The sequence below is a fragment of the Callospermophilus lateralis genome, chromosome 11, assembly GCF_048772815.1.
Source record: "Callospermophilus lateralis isolate mCalLat2 chromosome 11, mCalLat2.hap1, whole genome shotgun sequence".
Lineage (NCBI taxonomy): Eukaryota > Metazoa > Chordata > Mammalia > Rodentia > Sciuridae > Callospermophilus > Callospermophilus lateralis.
Genome location: NC_135315.1, coordinates 39,881,247 through 39,898,463, shown reverse-complemented (window position 1 = coordinate 39,898,463; position 17,217 = coordinate 39,881,247). Strand labels below are relative to the sequence as shown.

Genomic DNA, 17,217 nt, shown 5'->3' with positions numbered 1-17,217 from the left:
CACTTTCTAGGAAACTAGTAGCCTTTTATTGTAGGTGATTCACTTAATTTTGAGCACTGTGTAGTAGTTTCTTCTGAAACTGGTGAGGACCTTGGAGTGGTGGGACATAAGCAAAATTTCTTCAAAGGATATTAGGTGAAGAATCAAGAAATTATGGATGTTAAGGTAGGCAAATTTCTCAAAGATCAAGAATAGGACTTGTTTTCCTCTTGGTTACCAAGGAGCATCATTGGTAACCATTTTTGAATGTGTGCTTCATTTTTCCCATTCTTTTTTTTTTTTTTTTTTAATATATCTTATTTTTTAGTTGTAGTTGGACACAATACCTTTATTTTATTTATTTATTTTATGTGGTTCTGAGGACTGAACCTAGAGCCCTGCACATACTAGGAAAGTGCTCCACCACTGAGCCACAACCCCAGCCCATTTTTTCCCATTCTTAACATAGTAGGTCAGAGATAAGATCATAGAGATGTTTATCTTTTGTTATGCATATTCATGTGGAATTAGGATAGATATTATGGAAGTTGAGAGAAATACTGCCTTGAACTATCTGAAGGTTTAGGGTTGTTGGGACTTTAAGCAAGGGCATTATGAAGGGAGTTATATAAGAAAAAAGGACTTTGAAATATTGTATATAAGTCAGCAAGTTTTAGAAATTCCTGAGCTCTGCATTGGCTTGTTGAGTCCTACTTTGTTCTTGTAGATAGATGAATGGTCTTGCCACATAACTTTCCCGTACACAATAAAACAGACAATTTGTGGATGTGTCTGTCATTTCTAGAATACTATATCTTACCTAATATAATATGCATTTTTTCTTGTTTTACACACCTGTTTTCTAGGTGTGCTGATAAAGCATATAATATAAGTAGTTAGATGGCATGTAGTCCATTTTTTTTTTTTTTTTAACTGACTTAACTAATGAGAAAATTGAGGCCTAAAGACAGTCAGTAACTGTTCAGGGTCATACTGATAATAGTGAAAAGCTGATTCTGGAATCCATATTTTCTGGCCCAGAAAGGCCCTCACTTAACTCCTTTAATTCAAAATTTGTCATCATTCCAAGAAGAATTGTTAAGAAGTATCATAAACTTTTTTTTTTGGTACCAGGGATTAAATACAGGGATGCTTTAATACCATATCCCCAGCCCTTTTTTATATATATATTTTTTTTAGAGACAGGGTCTTGCTGAATTGCTTAGGGTCTCACTAAGTTGCTGAGGCTAGCTTTGAACTCACAATCCTCCTGCCTCCAGGTTCATTTATATACTTAGTCATTGTACTAAGCATTATATAGCTGTCATCGTAATTAATTCTCTTAACAATTCTATGAAGGTTGTCAGTACTAAATTTTATAGTTGAAAATACTGAGTCTTGATGACTTGCTCCAGAAAATACAGCTAAAAAATGGCAGAACGAAGATTTTTAGTCCAATTCTGTCTCATTCTAAAGCCTGTGTTCTTTTTCTTTTCTTTCTTTATGAATGTGTCACCAAAACGATAAAAACAAATACCCATCACCTAACTTAAGAAATTAAAAGTGTTACCTGTCCCCAGGAACAGTGGCACATGCCTGTAGTCTCAGAAGCTCAGGAGGATGAGACCAGGAGAACCACAAGGTTGAGGCCAGCCTGGGCAATTCAGCAAAACCCAGTCTCAAAATTAAAAAAAAAAAAAAAAAAGTTACCAATCAGTTGAAACTCTCTTTTGATTTTGTTATCTTCTTTCCCTTTTCAAATCTGTGCTGTTAACCACTAAGCTATGCAGCTGCATTTTACTAAGGGCCAAGTGCCTTGTGATTTGCTGGGAGTGAGGGAGTGAACAAGAAAGACATATTCTCTGTCCTTGAGGAGTTTCCTATGGGTGATAGTTAAATAATTATTCCTTATCTTCTTGGAAATGCTTAAAAGCTGGTTTGGGTAGTCCTTCAGGAAACCATTGGTGTGTTGGAAGGTTGCCTAGGTATTACACAGGCACAACACTGTCTTAGGAATGTGTGTGTGTGTGTGTGTGTGTGTGTGTGTGTGTGTTTTGGGGATTGAACACAGGTTTTCTTATATGCTAAGTTCCTTCTCTACCTCTGAATTACACCCCCAGCCCTTAAATGAATTACTTGATTTCTTGCTATCTGTAAAGACAGGAGAAGTAGATCTTTCAGTTTTTCCCTTCTCTCCCCTATTGTCCCCTTCTTTGCTTTTAAATAGAGTGGTTGAACATACCTCTTTTATGGTGATTTTTGTCTGTTTTTAATATTTTCCATATTATTCCCATGTAGTATGTAAGGCTAAAGATTGTACTTAAGAGACAACCAGGTAAATAATTATCAAATGAACTAATAGTTTGAGTTCTACACAAGAAAGATGGATCATGTAGACATATAAGTTAATATTCTTTGTATGTTCTTTTAGTGTTTTTCCTTGTTAGGTTCAGGGGATGAGTGTGTGTGTATATATATATAACTACTCTTTTTGGATAAAAGATGTGCTACAATGTTTTGCAGTTTTTTGAGATATAATTACTTTATTATTATTTTGTTCTTATTTTTAGTTGTAGATGGACACAATACCTTTATTTTTATTTATTTATTTTTATGTGGTGCTGAGGATTGAACCCAGTGCCTCACATGTACCGGGCAAGTGCTTTACCACTGAGCTATAACCCCAGACCCCATGGATTACTTTAATAAATACAAAATTTTCTTTCTCTTTGTGTTCTGACACTAATTCTCTGATATACACTGGGTGTACTACAATTCAGTTCAATTTTTGGGGGGGCCAACGGGGGATTGAATTCAGGGGCAATTGATCACTGAACTACAATCCCAGCCCTATTTTGAATTTTATTTAAAGACAGGGTCTCACTGAGTTGCTTAGTGCCTCACTATTGCTGAGGCTGGCTTTGAACTCCTGACTCAGCCTCCTGAGCCGCTTAGTTCCTTGCTAAATTGCTAAGGCTGGCCTTGAATTTGCAATCCTCCTGCCTCAGCCTCTCAAATCAATAGGATTACAGGTGCACCACCATGCCTGGATAGTACTAATTTTCTATTTCTATCTGTACTTCTATGCTAATGAGAATTCTACTACATGGAAAACTTTCCCTTCTGATTCATATATATTTATGGACTCATGGATTTCTATTTTATGAATTATAATCCACAATCATAATTATTTTGGAGGTTTAAATTGCTCCATTTTACTTTTTTTGGTACTGAGGGTTGAACTTAGGGACACTCAACCACTGAGCCACATCCCTAGCCCAATTTTTTTAATTTTATTTAGAGACAGTTCACCAAATTGTTTAGTGCCTCTCTTTTGCTGAGGCTGGCTTTGATACTCCTGCCTGAGCCTCCCAAGCTGCTGGGATTACAGGCCTGCACTATCATGCCCAGCCCCATTGTACTTTTCAAAATCATATTTATGCAGGTATAAATCAACACATGTAATATGACTACGTTTTTGAAATTTTTTTTTAGTTCAAGATAGACACAATACCTTTATTTATTTATTTGTTTGTTTGTTTGTTTGTTTGTTTGTTTATTTTTTGTGTGTGGTACTGAGGATTGAACCCAGTGCTTCACACATGCTAGGAAAGCATTCTACCACTGAGCTACAACCCCAGCCCCTATGATCACATTTTATAATTATGAATGTGGATAGGAAAAATCCTGCAAGATTATCAACACCAGGCTGAGGTTGTGGCTCAGCAGTAGACCTCTTGCCTAGCATGTGCGAGGCCCTGGGTTCGATCCTCAGCACCACACAAAAATAAATAAAATAAAGGTATTGTGTCCAACTACAACTAAAAAATAAATATTAAAAAAGAATATAAGCACCAAGAATGATTATCTCAGAAGTAAAAGTAACTGTAATTATTTGTTTTTTCATATTTTCTAAAATAAAAGTTTTACTACTAGAAAAGGTCAATAAATTCTATTTTTAAAATAATTTTTGATAGTAAAAATTGGCATGTTCTAAATTTACAGATGGTAACTGGAATTTATCTAAAGAATGTTAGGTTATATGCATATTTTGGCCAGGTGCAATGGCATATGACTATAATCCTAGCCTTGGGAGGCTGAAGCAGTAGGATCACAAGTTCAAAGTCAGCCTCAGCAATTTAGCAAGGCCCTAAGCAGCTTAGCAAGACCCTCAAAATTTTAAAAAGGGATGGGGATGTGGCTCAGTGTTTGAGCAAACCCTTGGTTCAATCTCTGATACAAAAAAAAAAGAGCTACTGGAGAACTGTAAATGGTAGGTAAGAGCTTAGGCAATTTAAAAATTCCAAAATTATTTTGCTCAATTTGTTTTGAGCAAAACAATTTAAAAATTGTTTTCGAAATCAAATAACATTAGAGAGTGTGATATACAACATAATACATCTGGTCTTTGTCCCCAATTTCTGGCACAGAGCTTCAAAATCGATTTGAATTTCCTAATGATAGGAGTGTTTTTGTAATGAATAATGAGCTCCTTCAACCATACTTGAGTTCATCCTATTGAGGTAACTCATTCATGAAGGGGGTTAGTCACCAGAAAAACCAAGTTCCCCAAGGATGAATGAGGGACTAATGTTTGAATTCAACCATATTAACCAATGTTTTAATCAACCACATCTACATAACAAGACCCCCTATAAAACCTCTGAACATCAAAGCCCAGGAGAGCTTCCTGGTTGGTGAACATGTCAATGAACCAAGGTGGTGGCACCCCCTAACTCCATAAGAAAGAAGCTCACAGGATGTTTACATGGTTTCAAAGTATCTCCTTCCAAGATACTTATTAATTACCAAAAGAAAAATAATAACTCTCCTATGGAGAAACCTCAGACATCACCATATCCAAGTGATCTAGCTAACATCCCCAGTCATGGGGCAGATTGACATCATCTGCTGTCTGCTGTGATGCACTGAGAAAAACATACTGGAATATTCCTGCCCAAAGGTTTAAAAGAATTTTAATGTTAGGAAAGACAAGAAAGGGAGGGAGGGAGGGAGGAAGGAAGGAAAAGAAAAGAAGAAAAGATTAAGAAATTCTTTCAGGGCTGAGGCTGTAGCTCAGTGGCAGAGTGCTTGCCTAGCATGCATGAGGCCCTGAGTTCAATCTTGGCACCACATAAACAAACTAAAAAACAAAATAAAGGTATTGTGTCCATCTACAATTAAAAATATATATGTGTTTTTTTTTTTTTAAAAAGAAATTCTTTCAGATTGACAACAAAAGCAACATTTGATCTTAGACCATAAAAAATAAATATTTTCCTTTTCTGTAAAGGATAATGGTCAGACACATGAAATAATAGTATTGTGTTTGTGGTTAATTTTGTACTGTTAACAATATACAATGGAGTTTGCTTTCAGGAAATATATGTAAAGATGTACTTATTTTCAAAGGGTCTTATGTAAACCTATTTGTAATAGATACAAATAAAGATATATAGAGAGATGGGAGGGGGAAATGATAATATAAATATGGTAAAATGATGTTAGTATGTGAGGAATCTGAATAAAAGACATGAATACTTTGTATTCTGTAATTTCTCTGTAAATCTGAAATTTTTCAAAATAAGTTTAATAAAGTAAAATTGAATAAAATCTGGTTGCCAATGAAATGGTAACTTGCATAATTGTTGTTTATTTATTTTGCTATATGAGGGAATCAAACCTAGGACACTTTACCACTGATATACATCCCTAACCCCTTTCATTTTTTTTTTATTTTGAGACAAAGTCTTCCTAAATTGCTGAAGCTGACCTTGAACCTGTGCTCCTCCTGCCTCAGTCTCTTGGGTAGATAGGATTGTAGGGTACATCGCTCTGCCCTGCTAAATTAGTGAATATTTTAATTATACTATGTGATATTTGTTTATGTATGTGATACATGCTGATATAGTCACCATTTCCTGTCTATATTATTAAGTTTTATTAGCAATTTTTTGGAAAATATAGCATAAGAGAAAGCATTGACTTTGCAATCTGCAGATAGATCTGCAACTAATATTTTTGTAACATCTTGAGAAAATTTTTGTCTGTAGGTCCCTGGTTCCTTATCTGAAAATTTTGTGAAGAGCTATATAATTTGGCATTCCTGCTAGGTTCTAGCAATTCTGTGATCATGGCTTTGGACTCACTGATGTAGTAAGAACTCAGTCACACTTTATGGTCAGCCACTTGAAAAAGGCCCAACCCTTCTCACACAAGAAAAGGTTTATAGAAATCAGAGCTGGAAAACATCTATTAAAACATCTAATCTGTCCGTCCACTAGTACTCAGTTGTTCACAGCAAATCCTCTGCTATTTTGACCAGTACTCACTCTCCTTCCTGTGGTGTAACCATTGATTATAGCGCTTTCCTTTAGTCATCTAGTAAGAGATTGTGATTGTTCTTAACTCTAAAAATATCTATTCTTTCATATTTAGACTTTACTTTTGAAAATTATAATTTGCTACTATGGCAGAGGCTAACAGGCAAGTTGTTTTCCTCTGGAATCACAAAAGAATTTAGATGATAAACAATTGAATGTCCAAAGTAATTACATGATAATAAAAAATTATGTAAATACAAGTCAAATTTCAGAATAAAAAATCAAGATTTTAAAGATAATATATTTAAAATGGAAAATGTAACAGGATTTTTTTAAAAATATATTTAAAAAGAAAGAATGTAGGAATGTAAAGAAATAAAGCATTGTTATTCTGTTGATGAAGATATAAATTGATTTATTTTAGAAATAATTTATCTATTAAAAACAAAAGTCATGCATCATAACTAAAATTCTTAAATTCCACTACAAGGAAATTATTTTGTAAAAATACTAATTACTGTATTGTTTGTAAAAGTGAACATTTGGATTGTTTCCAAATACTTTCATTAAAGTGACGATTTTTATTTTCACAGCTAGAGTGGGAAGGCATCATTCATTATGTCTCGGTTAGTGAACAATTTCCAGAACAATCCAAATGTTCACTGTTGGGAAATCACATTAATAAATTATAAAACTTTATACAATGGATTCTTATATAGAACTCCCAAAAATAACATTGGAGGTTTTTTAATATTGATATGAAACAGATTTATTACTGTTTTTAAAAATTACAGATATATTGGGCTGGGGATGAGGCTCAAGCAGTAGCGCGCTCGCCTGGCATGCGTGAGGCCTGGGTTCGATCCTCAGCACCACATACAATGATGCTGTGTCCGCCGATAACTAAAAAAATATTAAAATTCTCTCTCTCTCTCTCTTTAAAAAAAAAATTACAGATATATATACATATATATATGTATGTACATGTATATGTATGCTTTTAAATGTTTTATTAAATTTGGATGCCTTTGATTTTAGCTAATAAGTAATACATTTCCTCTCTGGCTGCTGGATTTGAGCTTATATAGAACCAAACACTTTCATTAAAGTGATGATTTTTCTTTTCACAGCTAGAGTTGGGAAGACATCACTCATTATGTCTCTGGTCAGTGAAGAATTTCCAGAAGAGGTAAACATTTTGATTTATTTTCCATATTTAGAATTTTTTAAAAAATTATCAAAAGTAAGGGCTGGAGGGCTGAGGTTATAATAAGCTCAGTGATAGTGTGCTTGCCTCATGCATGTGAGGCACTGGGTTTGATCCTCAGCACCACATAAAAATAAATAAAATAAATAAAGTTATTATGTCCATCGTTCTTTTCTATAAAAAGTAAGAGCTGGGATAGTGGCTCAGTGGCAGAGAGCTTGCCTCACATGTATGAGGCACTGTAGCACCACACAGACATAAATAAATAAAGGTATCCATCTACAACTAAAAAATATTTTTAAAAATTATCAAAAGTAAGTTAAAGTGAAATAACTCTTACTTTTTAAAAAATGTTTCCTTTTCAACAGTTGAAACTTTTTTTTAGTTGTTGATGGACTTTTATTCATTTATTTATATGTGGTGCTGAGAATCAGACCCAGTGCCTCACACATGCTAGGCAAGCACTCTATCTCTGAGCCACAACCCAGCCCCAGATAAAACTTTTTAAAGGTTTATATTAGTTTATAGAGGCATATCTGAGAAAGAATCAACTAGATCTAAGTTTACCAAGTCCTTTCTGTTTCCTGCTTTTGACCTTGTCTAGAACATTTGTCATCTTAGTGCCTTAGTTGTCTCATCTGTAAAATGGAAGTTGAAAGAGATAATGAGATTGTATAACTCATTCTTAAAAATAAAATGTTACTTACAAGCCCCAAATATAAAAGAGATGATGAGTATTCTGTGAATTGAAATTAGGGTGAAAAATCTGGATCTCTGCTTGTTTTCCACTGCCCACTTTTTTGAGTGTTTTTGCAGAACCACTAGAATTCTAACACACATATTTGGAAACATTTATCTACCTACCTCATTTTACAAATGAAGAAACTAATTCATTCTTCCTTTGCTCACCTAAAAGAATTGTTTGGATCACAAATGAGATGAGCTTAGTAATAGTGAAGTGCCACCAAAAATCAGGTGGTTTTATTATGACTGACAGTATATATTTATTACCACTTTCAAAGTTCTAGTGTGAGGGGCTGCTAGCTAAAAGTTAGGCTATTGCTATGGGGGATGGGATAAGTGCAATAGAATGAAAATGATTTCTGTTTTTTTTTTCTTACATAATATTATTATTAGTAACACAGTTTGCATTTACCCTTTCTTTGCTCTTTTTTAGTTAGAAATAACAGTGTAATTTCATTGTTCAGATAGAAATTTGATGTATCCTGTGTTAGGTTTTTTTGGTGCTGGGAATTGAATCCAGGGCCTTGTGTATGCTAAATATGTACTTTCCCACTGAATTACATTTCCATATGATAGTGTTTTCAACATCCACAACAACCATATGGCCATTCATTGTTTCTTTTGCTTCCTGCCCCCTTAAATAAGATAGTCAAATAAGTAATTACTTAGTTTGAGAAGTGAAGTATATTTTCATTTGTGGAATTATTAACATTAATTTATAGTCAGTTGGGCAAGAGGTATAATACCTAAAAGTTTTCTGCAAAAATTTGACTTAGTTTAGAACTATTTTAGCATTGCCCTCCTGAGTATGGATAAGAGATTGTTAATTAATTTAAAAATTATGGGTTGGAGATTTGGCTCAAGCGGTAGCGCGCTCACCTGGCATGCGTTCGGCCCGGGTTCGATTCTCAGCACCACATACAAACAAAGATGTTGTGTCCACCAAGAACTAAAAAATGAATATTAAAAAAAAAAAAAATTCTCTCTCTCTCTCTCTCTCTCTCTCTCTTTAAAAAAAAAAAATTATATAGTCTTGGGCTGCGGTTGTAGCTCAGTGGTAGAGCGCTTGCCTTGCAAATATGAGGTACTGGATTTGATCCTCAGCATCACATAAAAAATAAATAAATAAATAAATAAAGGTATTGTGTCCATCTACTACTAAAAAATAAAAATATTTTTAAAAAAGAATTGTTTGCTAATTTCTTTTTTTTTTTTTTTTTTTTTTAGTCTTGGGGCTGGGGACATAGCTCGGTTGGTAGAATTTAGGTGCACTCTACCACTGAGCTAAGTGGTTCTTTCTTTCCAGCCCCTTTTTATTAAATTTTCATTTAGAGACAGCATCTTGCTAAGTCTCTGGGGCTAGCCTCAAACTTGCAGTTTTCCTGCCTCAGCCTCCTGAGTCTGTAACTACATATGTGTGCCAACATGCTAGCTGAAAAATGAGATTATTAAGCATATGGCACATTAGGCAGCCAACTAGTTAACTTCTAGAAGTTAATTTGATAATTTACTGATTAATTTAAATATTGCTTTGTTGTTTTTTGTGGGTTTTTTTTTTTTTTTTTTTTTAGTTCTTGAGATGGAACCCATGGCCTTGTACATTCTAGGCAAGTGTTCTACCACTTAGCTACACCTCTAGCTCCTGAAAATTGTGTTGGATTACCATAGCTCCTCGTCTGTAGAGTATCTTAGGCTTTCAACAGAATAGAATGAGAATAATATATTTTAAAAACTAATGTTTGAAACACCAAATTAATTTAAGAATTGTTTTTGTCTACATCGGATAAAAAGTGTCCTTAATATGTCTTCTACCTACATAAGTAGAAATGTGCATTGTTTTTCAAAAGAAAAACCTTTTTTAGTTTTTATTGTGCTATTAAAAATGTTTTTATCATATGTTTTTCATATATATTTGCATCTGTGATAAATAAAAAAAATAAGAATTTAAAAAGTTAAAATAAGAATTTACAAGGGACTAATATAAATAAATTTCTATAATCTGTTAACGAATTTGATAATATCCCCTAATTTTTTCCTTTTCTGCGTTTGTTTGCAAAAAAAGGTTCCTCCTCGGGCAGAAGAAATCACCATTCCAGCTGACGTCACCCCCGAGAGAGTTCCAACACACATTGTAGATTATTCAGGTAATGAATGTCCTTTTGTAGGTGAAGCTCTAGAGTTAGTTTAATAGTCCTGAAGACAGTCTTATTGAGCTTTTAAAAATTCTCAGAGGCTGAGCACAGTACATGTCTGTAATCTTAGCATCTTGGGAGACTGAGGTAAGAGGATCATAAGTTCAAAGCCAGCCTCAGCAACTCGATGAGGCCCTAAACAACTTGGTGAGACTTTGTCTCAAAATAAAAAGGGCTGGGGATGTGCTCAGTGGTTAAGTGCTCCTGGGTTCAGTTTCTGGTACCAAAAAAAAAAAAAAAAATCAGAGAGAGATGGTCCTTTCTCTGTTGTAGTATATGATATTCCCCTAATGTCTCTTTCAATCCGCATCCCCCATTCTACTCCCTACCTAAAGCCTCCATTTGGTAGTTCTCTGTCCCCAAAATACCAAATTGGGTTCCATAATAATAAAAAATAAGGAGGAAAAGTAAATGGGAAATGATATATAAGTCATTACCCTGTGGAAATTGGCACATTTACAGAAAGAAGCTCTGGGTCAATTTTGTTGTCATCCATTCAGGTTTGTTTTGATGATTTAGAATTCTGAATTTAAGAATATATTGAATTCTGAATTTGTTTTTTGTCAACTTTACTAGTCGGCTTTCTGTTACTGACAAAATACCTGAGATAACAACTTAAGAGGAGTAAATGTATACTTTGGCTCATGGTTTCAACCTATGGATGCTTGGCAAGGTTGCTTTTGGGCCCGTCATGAGGCAAGCCATGATGATACAAGCACATGATACAAAAATGTTTACCTCATGGTGGCCAAGAAGCTTAGAGAAGGGGTCTGAGACAAAAATGCACCCTTCAAGGGCACATCCCCAGTGACCTAATTTTTCCAATTAGGCTGTATTTTCTAAAGTGTCCATCACCTTCCAATAGTCCATTGAGCTATGAATCTGTAATTGGATTATCCATTTATTATGTCAGAGCACTCGTGATCCAGTCACCTTCAGAAGGTCTCACCTCTGAACACTGCTGCATTGAGGATCAAGACTTCAACACATGAGCTTTGGGGGACATTTAGGATCTAAATCATATCATCAACCTTTGTCACAAATAAAATAAGTAAAACAGTTGTCAACTTGCTTATATATCAGAAACACATAGTGCTTTCAGTAACTTAAAAATTTTTTACATAATACTACTTACATTTTATTCATTTAATTATTTCTGATCTAGAACTTTTTAGAACATGGATATAAATATAATGATAATACTTTGGATAAATTGATATTCCATATATTTTCGAAATAAAACACTATAACTGTACTGTCCAGTACCTATGGCCATTCTAAATTTTAAATGTTCTATAGCTGGGTATGGTGGCCCATGACGGTAATCCCAGCAACTCAGGAGGCTGAGACAGGAGAACCACAAGTTTGAGACCAGCTTTGGCAGCTTAGTGAGGCCGCAAGCAACTTAGGGAAACTCTCTTTCAAATTTTTTTAAACAATTTTTTTTAATATTCATTCATTCATTTATTTATATGTGGTGCTGAGGATCCAACCCAATGCCTTATGCATGGTGGGCGAGTGTTCTATCACTGAGCCACAGCTCTAGCCCTCATCTCTCAAATTTAAAAAATAATAAAAAGAGCTGGGGATATAACTCAGGGGTAGAGTACCCCGGGTTCAAATTTTTTTAAATTTTTATTTGTAGGTGGACACAACAACTTTATTTTATTTATTTATTTTTATGTGGTGTTAAGGATTAAACCCAGTGCCTCACACATGCTAGACAAATGCCTTATCACTGAACTACAACTCCAGCCCTGGCTTCAATTCTCAGTACCAAAAAACAAACAAAAAATAAAGTAAATAATAAATTTCAAATGCGGGGCTGGGGATGTGGCTCAAGTGGTAGCACGCTCTCCTGGCATGTGTGCGGCCCGGGTTCAATCCTCAGCACCACATACAAACAAAGATGTTGTGTCCTCTGAGAACTAAAAAATAAATATTAAAAAAAAATTCTCTCTCTCAAAAAAAAAAATTTAAATGCAACTATATTTTTAAGTGTTAGCATAAAAAATGTAAAAATATCTCATTAATTTTTCTATTGAGTGGGAGTTTTAACTTTTTTAATTTAATTTTACCCCTTTTATCTTTTTTTTTTTTTTTTGGTACTGGGGATTGAACTCAGGGGTGCTTGACCACTGAGCCACATCCCAGCCCTATTTTGTGTTTTATTTAGAGACAGAGTCTCACTGAGTTGCTTGGCACCTTGCTTTTTGCTGAGGCTGACTTTGAATATGATCCTCCTGTCTCAGCCTCCCAAGCTGCTGGGATTACAGGCATGCGCCACCATGCATGGACTCTTTTTACCTTTTTAAAGATAACTACTAGAAAATTAACAATTACATATGTGGCTTGCATTGTATGTATGTTGAACAGCAGTATACTAGAAATTGAAGCCTCATAACTAGCTTTATTTATAGAATTATTCTTTTTTGATACACACAGCCTTATAATTTGATTAATTTAATTATTAGAATTGAAGGCTTGTTGACTACTCAACATATGGAAAAATATTAAATATACAGTCTTTTTTTTTTAAGCATAGTATAGCATACCATTACTAGTTTCTTTGTGAGAAATAACAGGCATTTGAGGGGAGACGTGTAACCTAAAATGATCTAAATTAATTGCTCTTGATTTCTTTGCTTCCTCATCCTAGCTCTATCATGTATACCCTTTGAGAGCAGTTCTGGCTAGAAATATGTGCTTGATTCTTCACTGGCATGCTATGGTTTTGCTTCCGGGTCCTGGTTATTATAACTTCTACCTGCTATCTAGATTGTAAGCTTGTATTGACCAGATTCTCACCTAGCCTTTTGGACCCTGTTATATAGACTCTGTCTTAGCTTCTGACTTTAAAGCACTCAGTTTTCTATCTTGAGTTGCTGATCTCTTTTGCCTGACCCTTTGTAACCCTGGATCAGATGCTGGCCTAGATTTATCACACAATGCCTCTGCTCTTCTATGCTCCAGCTACCTTCTTATGGATGTGTCTTTTATCATTAGTCAGCTTCCTTATCTTAGTTCAACTTTCTCTGCTCCTGGGTTACCCTGGTCTTTGCTACCCAGTCTTGATTTCTTTGCTTCCTCATCCTAGCTCTATCATGTATACCATGGTAGAGCTATACCATGGCATTTTGAAGGATAGTAATTGGGTGTCACATGTATTATAGGTTGACTATTGGTTATAATGAAAGTGTTTAAAATGTGAACATTGACTTTTTGTCACTTGTAGAAGCAGAACAGAGTGATGAACAACTTCATCAAGAAATATCACAGGTAAGTTTAAAAAAATAGTTGTATGTTTTTGTTTTGTTTTTATGGAAAAACAGTGATGACCCTATGAGTGTGCTTTTTTCATTTTCTCACTTAGCAAGAATTTTCAATTCTTTGTTGTTGGTGCTAATTTTGAACATGTTTTTATGGTGGATCCTTAGGAATATTTTACTCTTTAGGGGTAAGCTTTTTTTTCCCCTTCAAAATTTTTCTGCCTTTGAGCCAAATATATTAACTAGTTGGTAATTAAATGCTAATGTTTGTATTTTTATTTTAAAATGACATTAATTTGTTAATTTTTTCTTCTAGGCTAATGTCATCTGCATAGTTTATGCTGTTAACAACAAACATTCTATTGATAAGGTATAAATATATGACTTTTTCCCATTATATTTAGTTAAATTTCAATGGAGCACTTTCAAAGTTGATCCTCAATTTAGAATTTTAATGATCAGAGGACAAAATTTTTAATGATGATCTACATCATGACTTTGCTCTTGTTCATTTTCGTTTTAGGTAACAAGTCGATGGATTCCTCTCATAAATGAAAGAACAGACAAAGACAGCAGGTATTTTTTTCTCTCAAACTTTATATTGAAAAATTTCAAATAGGAATTTTACCAAAAAGATGTGAGAAATAGTAATGAACATCTGAAAACCCTTCACAGATCCATCAGTTGTTAACATTTGCCACATATGCTTTGTCAGTTCATCTGTCTGCTTACATACCTCCATACATCCCCACACATCTGTTTTGGGAGGAATCACTTGAAGCAGTAAGTATATTTGAGAGCAAAGAAACAGCACTATGCTAATAATTCATAATTATAGACAGATTAAATATTTTGATAATCTTATATTTTTGTTTCTCAAACTGCTGCTTGAAAGTCTCAGTTTTAGAGTGTATCCTCAGCTGTATTTTGTGTGCACACACCTCCTCTATTTTTATGGTGGTGCAGATTGAAATCTAGGACCTTATACATGCAAGGCAAGTACTCTACCACGGCGCTAGACCCCCAGTAACCCCCTCTTCTATTTTGTACTCCTTTGATGAAGTATGGCATCCTCGTTTACTCACTGTGTGGGCAATTATAGTTGATTGTATACAGTGTAGTGTATATTAGAGTAGGAACTTTGAAAAAAACGAATAACCCTTGAAATCTGGTTTGACCATTTATGAGCTTGTAGACTTTGACTTGTTAGTTTCCTCATGTATAAGTGAGGATAAGGGTAATATCTGTCTTAGCTACATGTGGTTATATTGAGAATCAAATGAAATAATGCATATGTAAGTACTTTATAAATTCTTTAGGGAACTCTTTAGGAATTCATAAAGAAAGATTTCTTTGTAATTCTTTGGAAGATATAAGTATGACAGAGAAAAAGTAAGAGAGTGTGCATTCTATATTTTTCTGAACCAGAATAGTAGTTCTGAGCATAAATATTTTAAATTTAAATGGAAACAAAATATTTTCTCACAATATTATTTAATTGGAATAACATTTATGAAGCGCATTTGAGTCTTAAATGTTAAGAAATTCAAACTCATATTTATTAATTGAGCACATTTGGTCCTGTACTCAATTTTTTAAAAATTTATTTTCAGTTGAGCATTTTTGTGTTTTGAAACTCTGAAAGCCTAGTTTTTTTTTTTTTTGTACTGGAGATTGAACCCAGGGGATGCTTGACCACTAAGTCACATCTCCAAACCCCTGTTTTTTGGAGGGAGGAGTACTGGGGTTTGAACTCAGGGGCACTCAACCACTTAGCCACATCTCCAATCCTATTTTGTAATTTATGTGGAGACAGGGTCTCATTGATTTGCTTAACACCTTGCCATTGCTGAGGCTGGCTTTGAACTTTGCCATCCTCCTGCCTCAGCCTCTTGAGTTGCTGGCATTACAGGAGTGTGCCACTGCGTCCAGTCAAATCCCCAACCCTTTTTATTTTTTATTTTGAGACAAGTTCTGACTAAGTTGCTTAAGGCCTTGCTAAATTGATTTCCTTGTCTTAGTCTTAGTCTCCCAAGTTGCTAGGATTACAGTTGTATACCACCATGCCCAGCTGAAAGTCTGGTTCTGAACAGATTAATGTGATCATTCATCTGTTTTACTTAGTTATGAAAGAGCAACTTTGGACTGAGATGGCATTGTAAGTGCTATGCCTAATAGCTTCAATGGTGCCTTCTTATCATGGTTTTAAACTTTATGGTGACTTATTGACAAGATGGAAAGGGGAGAGTGGACCCTTCAAAGATGTGGTTCCCACTACAGTAGTCTCTAGTCAGTTGTGGCATTTTAACTTTAAATAAATTAAAATTAAATAAAACCAAAATTATAGTTTCTTCAATATGTTTAATCACATTTCAGGAGCTTTATAGCTACATCTGGCTAGTTGTTAACAGTAATGAATGGGGCAGGTAAAGAAATAGTCCCACTATCATAGAATGTTATATTGGATAGGGCTGCTTTGGAGGATCCAATACCTGTATGCTCCTGATATTTGTTCTTCTTCATTAAGCTATTTCTTGGAGAGACTCTTCAGAGAAGGCATTTCTGTATACATCTGTTATTATAAACCACTATGTTTTTGGAAAACCTTCTGGATTGGTTGGGAATCAATATTTGGGTAATAGAGTGGGTCAGTTTCTTTAAGCATGATGGTCATAGCAGGGAGGTAAACTAAATGCTTCAAGGGTTTCTATTGCAGTTTCGAGTTCCAACAAGATAATTTGCTTTCTCCAAGCTGTCTTGTAGGATTCACAAATAACAGTTCTTCATTAGACTGATCCTCTTTGATAACCTATTTCGATTTTCTACAGTCTTCTCCAGATTTCACTTGTCTAAAACAAAATCTTTAATTCTCTGCCCACCCACTCTCCCACCAAGAAACAAAACTCCCTCCATCTTCTATGTCTTATGGAACTCTTCATTTTCTCTAGCCAAAATCCTGTATATTTTTCCCTTTCCTTCAGCTTCTGTGTTTATTAGATACTAATACCTGTATTACTTGTACTCCTAAAATGTGTCTTAAATCTGAATATTTCTTCTTCATCTTCACTGTGAATGCTGTATTTCAAGCTATCAGATTTTTAAAAAGCCTTTTCTAAGTGGGCACAGTGACATGTGACTCAGGAGGCCGAGACAGGAAGATTGTAAGTTCATGGGTAGCCTCAGCAACTTAGTGATACCTGCAGTAATTTAGTGAGACCCTATCTCAAAAAATAAACTAAGTGCTAGGGATGTAGCTCAGTGGTAAAGCACTCCTGGGTTCAATCCCCAATACTGAAAATAAAAGGGGAAAAAAAGTTTTTTCTTTTTGTTTTGATGGGAGGAGGGGTACTGGGTATTGAATTCAGGGGCACTTTGGCCCTGAGCCACATCCCCAACCCTTTTTTCTTTTTGGTATTTTATTTAGAGACAGAGTCTCATTGAGTTGCTCATTCCCTCACTTTGCTGAGTCTGACTTTGAACTCATGATCCTCCTGAGCCACTGG

At 34.8% G+C, this 17,217-nt stretch overlaps 1 protein-coding gene across 7 annotated transcripts in view; it reads left to right on the top strand.

The window, feature by feature from the left end:
- The window catches only part of Rhot1 (ras homolog family member T1), a 67,063-nt gene that overhangs the window by 9,333 nt on the left and 40,513 nt on the right, over positions 1-17,217 (top strand). For all 7 annotated transcript variants that reach the window (XM_076871270.1, XM_076871265.1, XM_076871267.1 and 4 more), the window contains exons 2-6: positions 7,433-7,491; positions 10,316-10,397; positions 13,681-13,724; positions 14,031-14,084; positions 14,238-14,290. In XM_076871270.1, the coding sequence (XP_076727385.1) occupies positions 7,433-7,491; positions 10,316-10,397; positions 13,681-13,724; positions 14,031-14,084; positions 14,238-14,290 (292 nt within the window). The remainder of the gene's footprint in view (positions 1-7,432; positions 7,492-10,315; positions 10,398-13,680; positions 13,725-14,030; positions 14,085-14,237; positions 14,291-17,217) is intronic.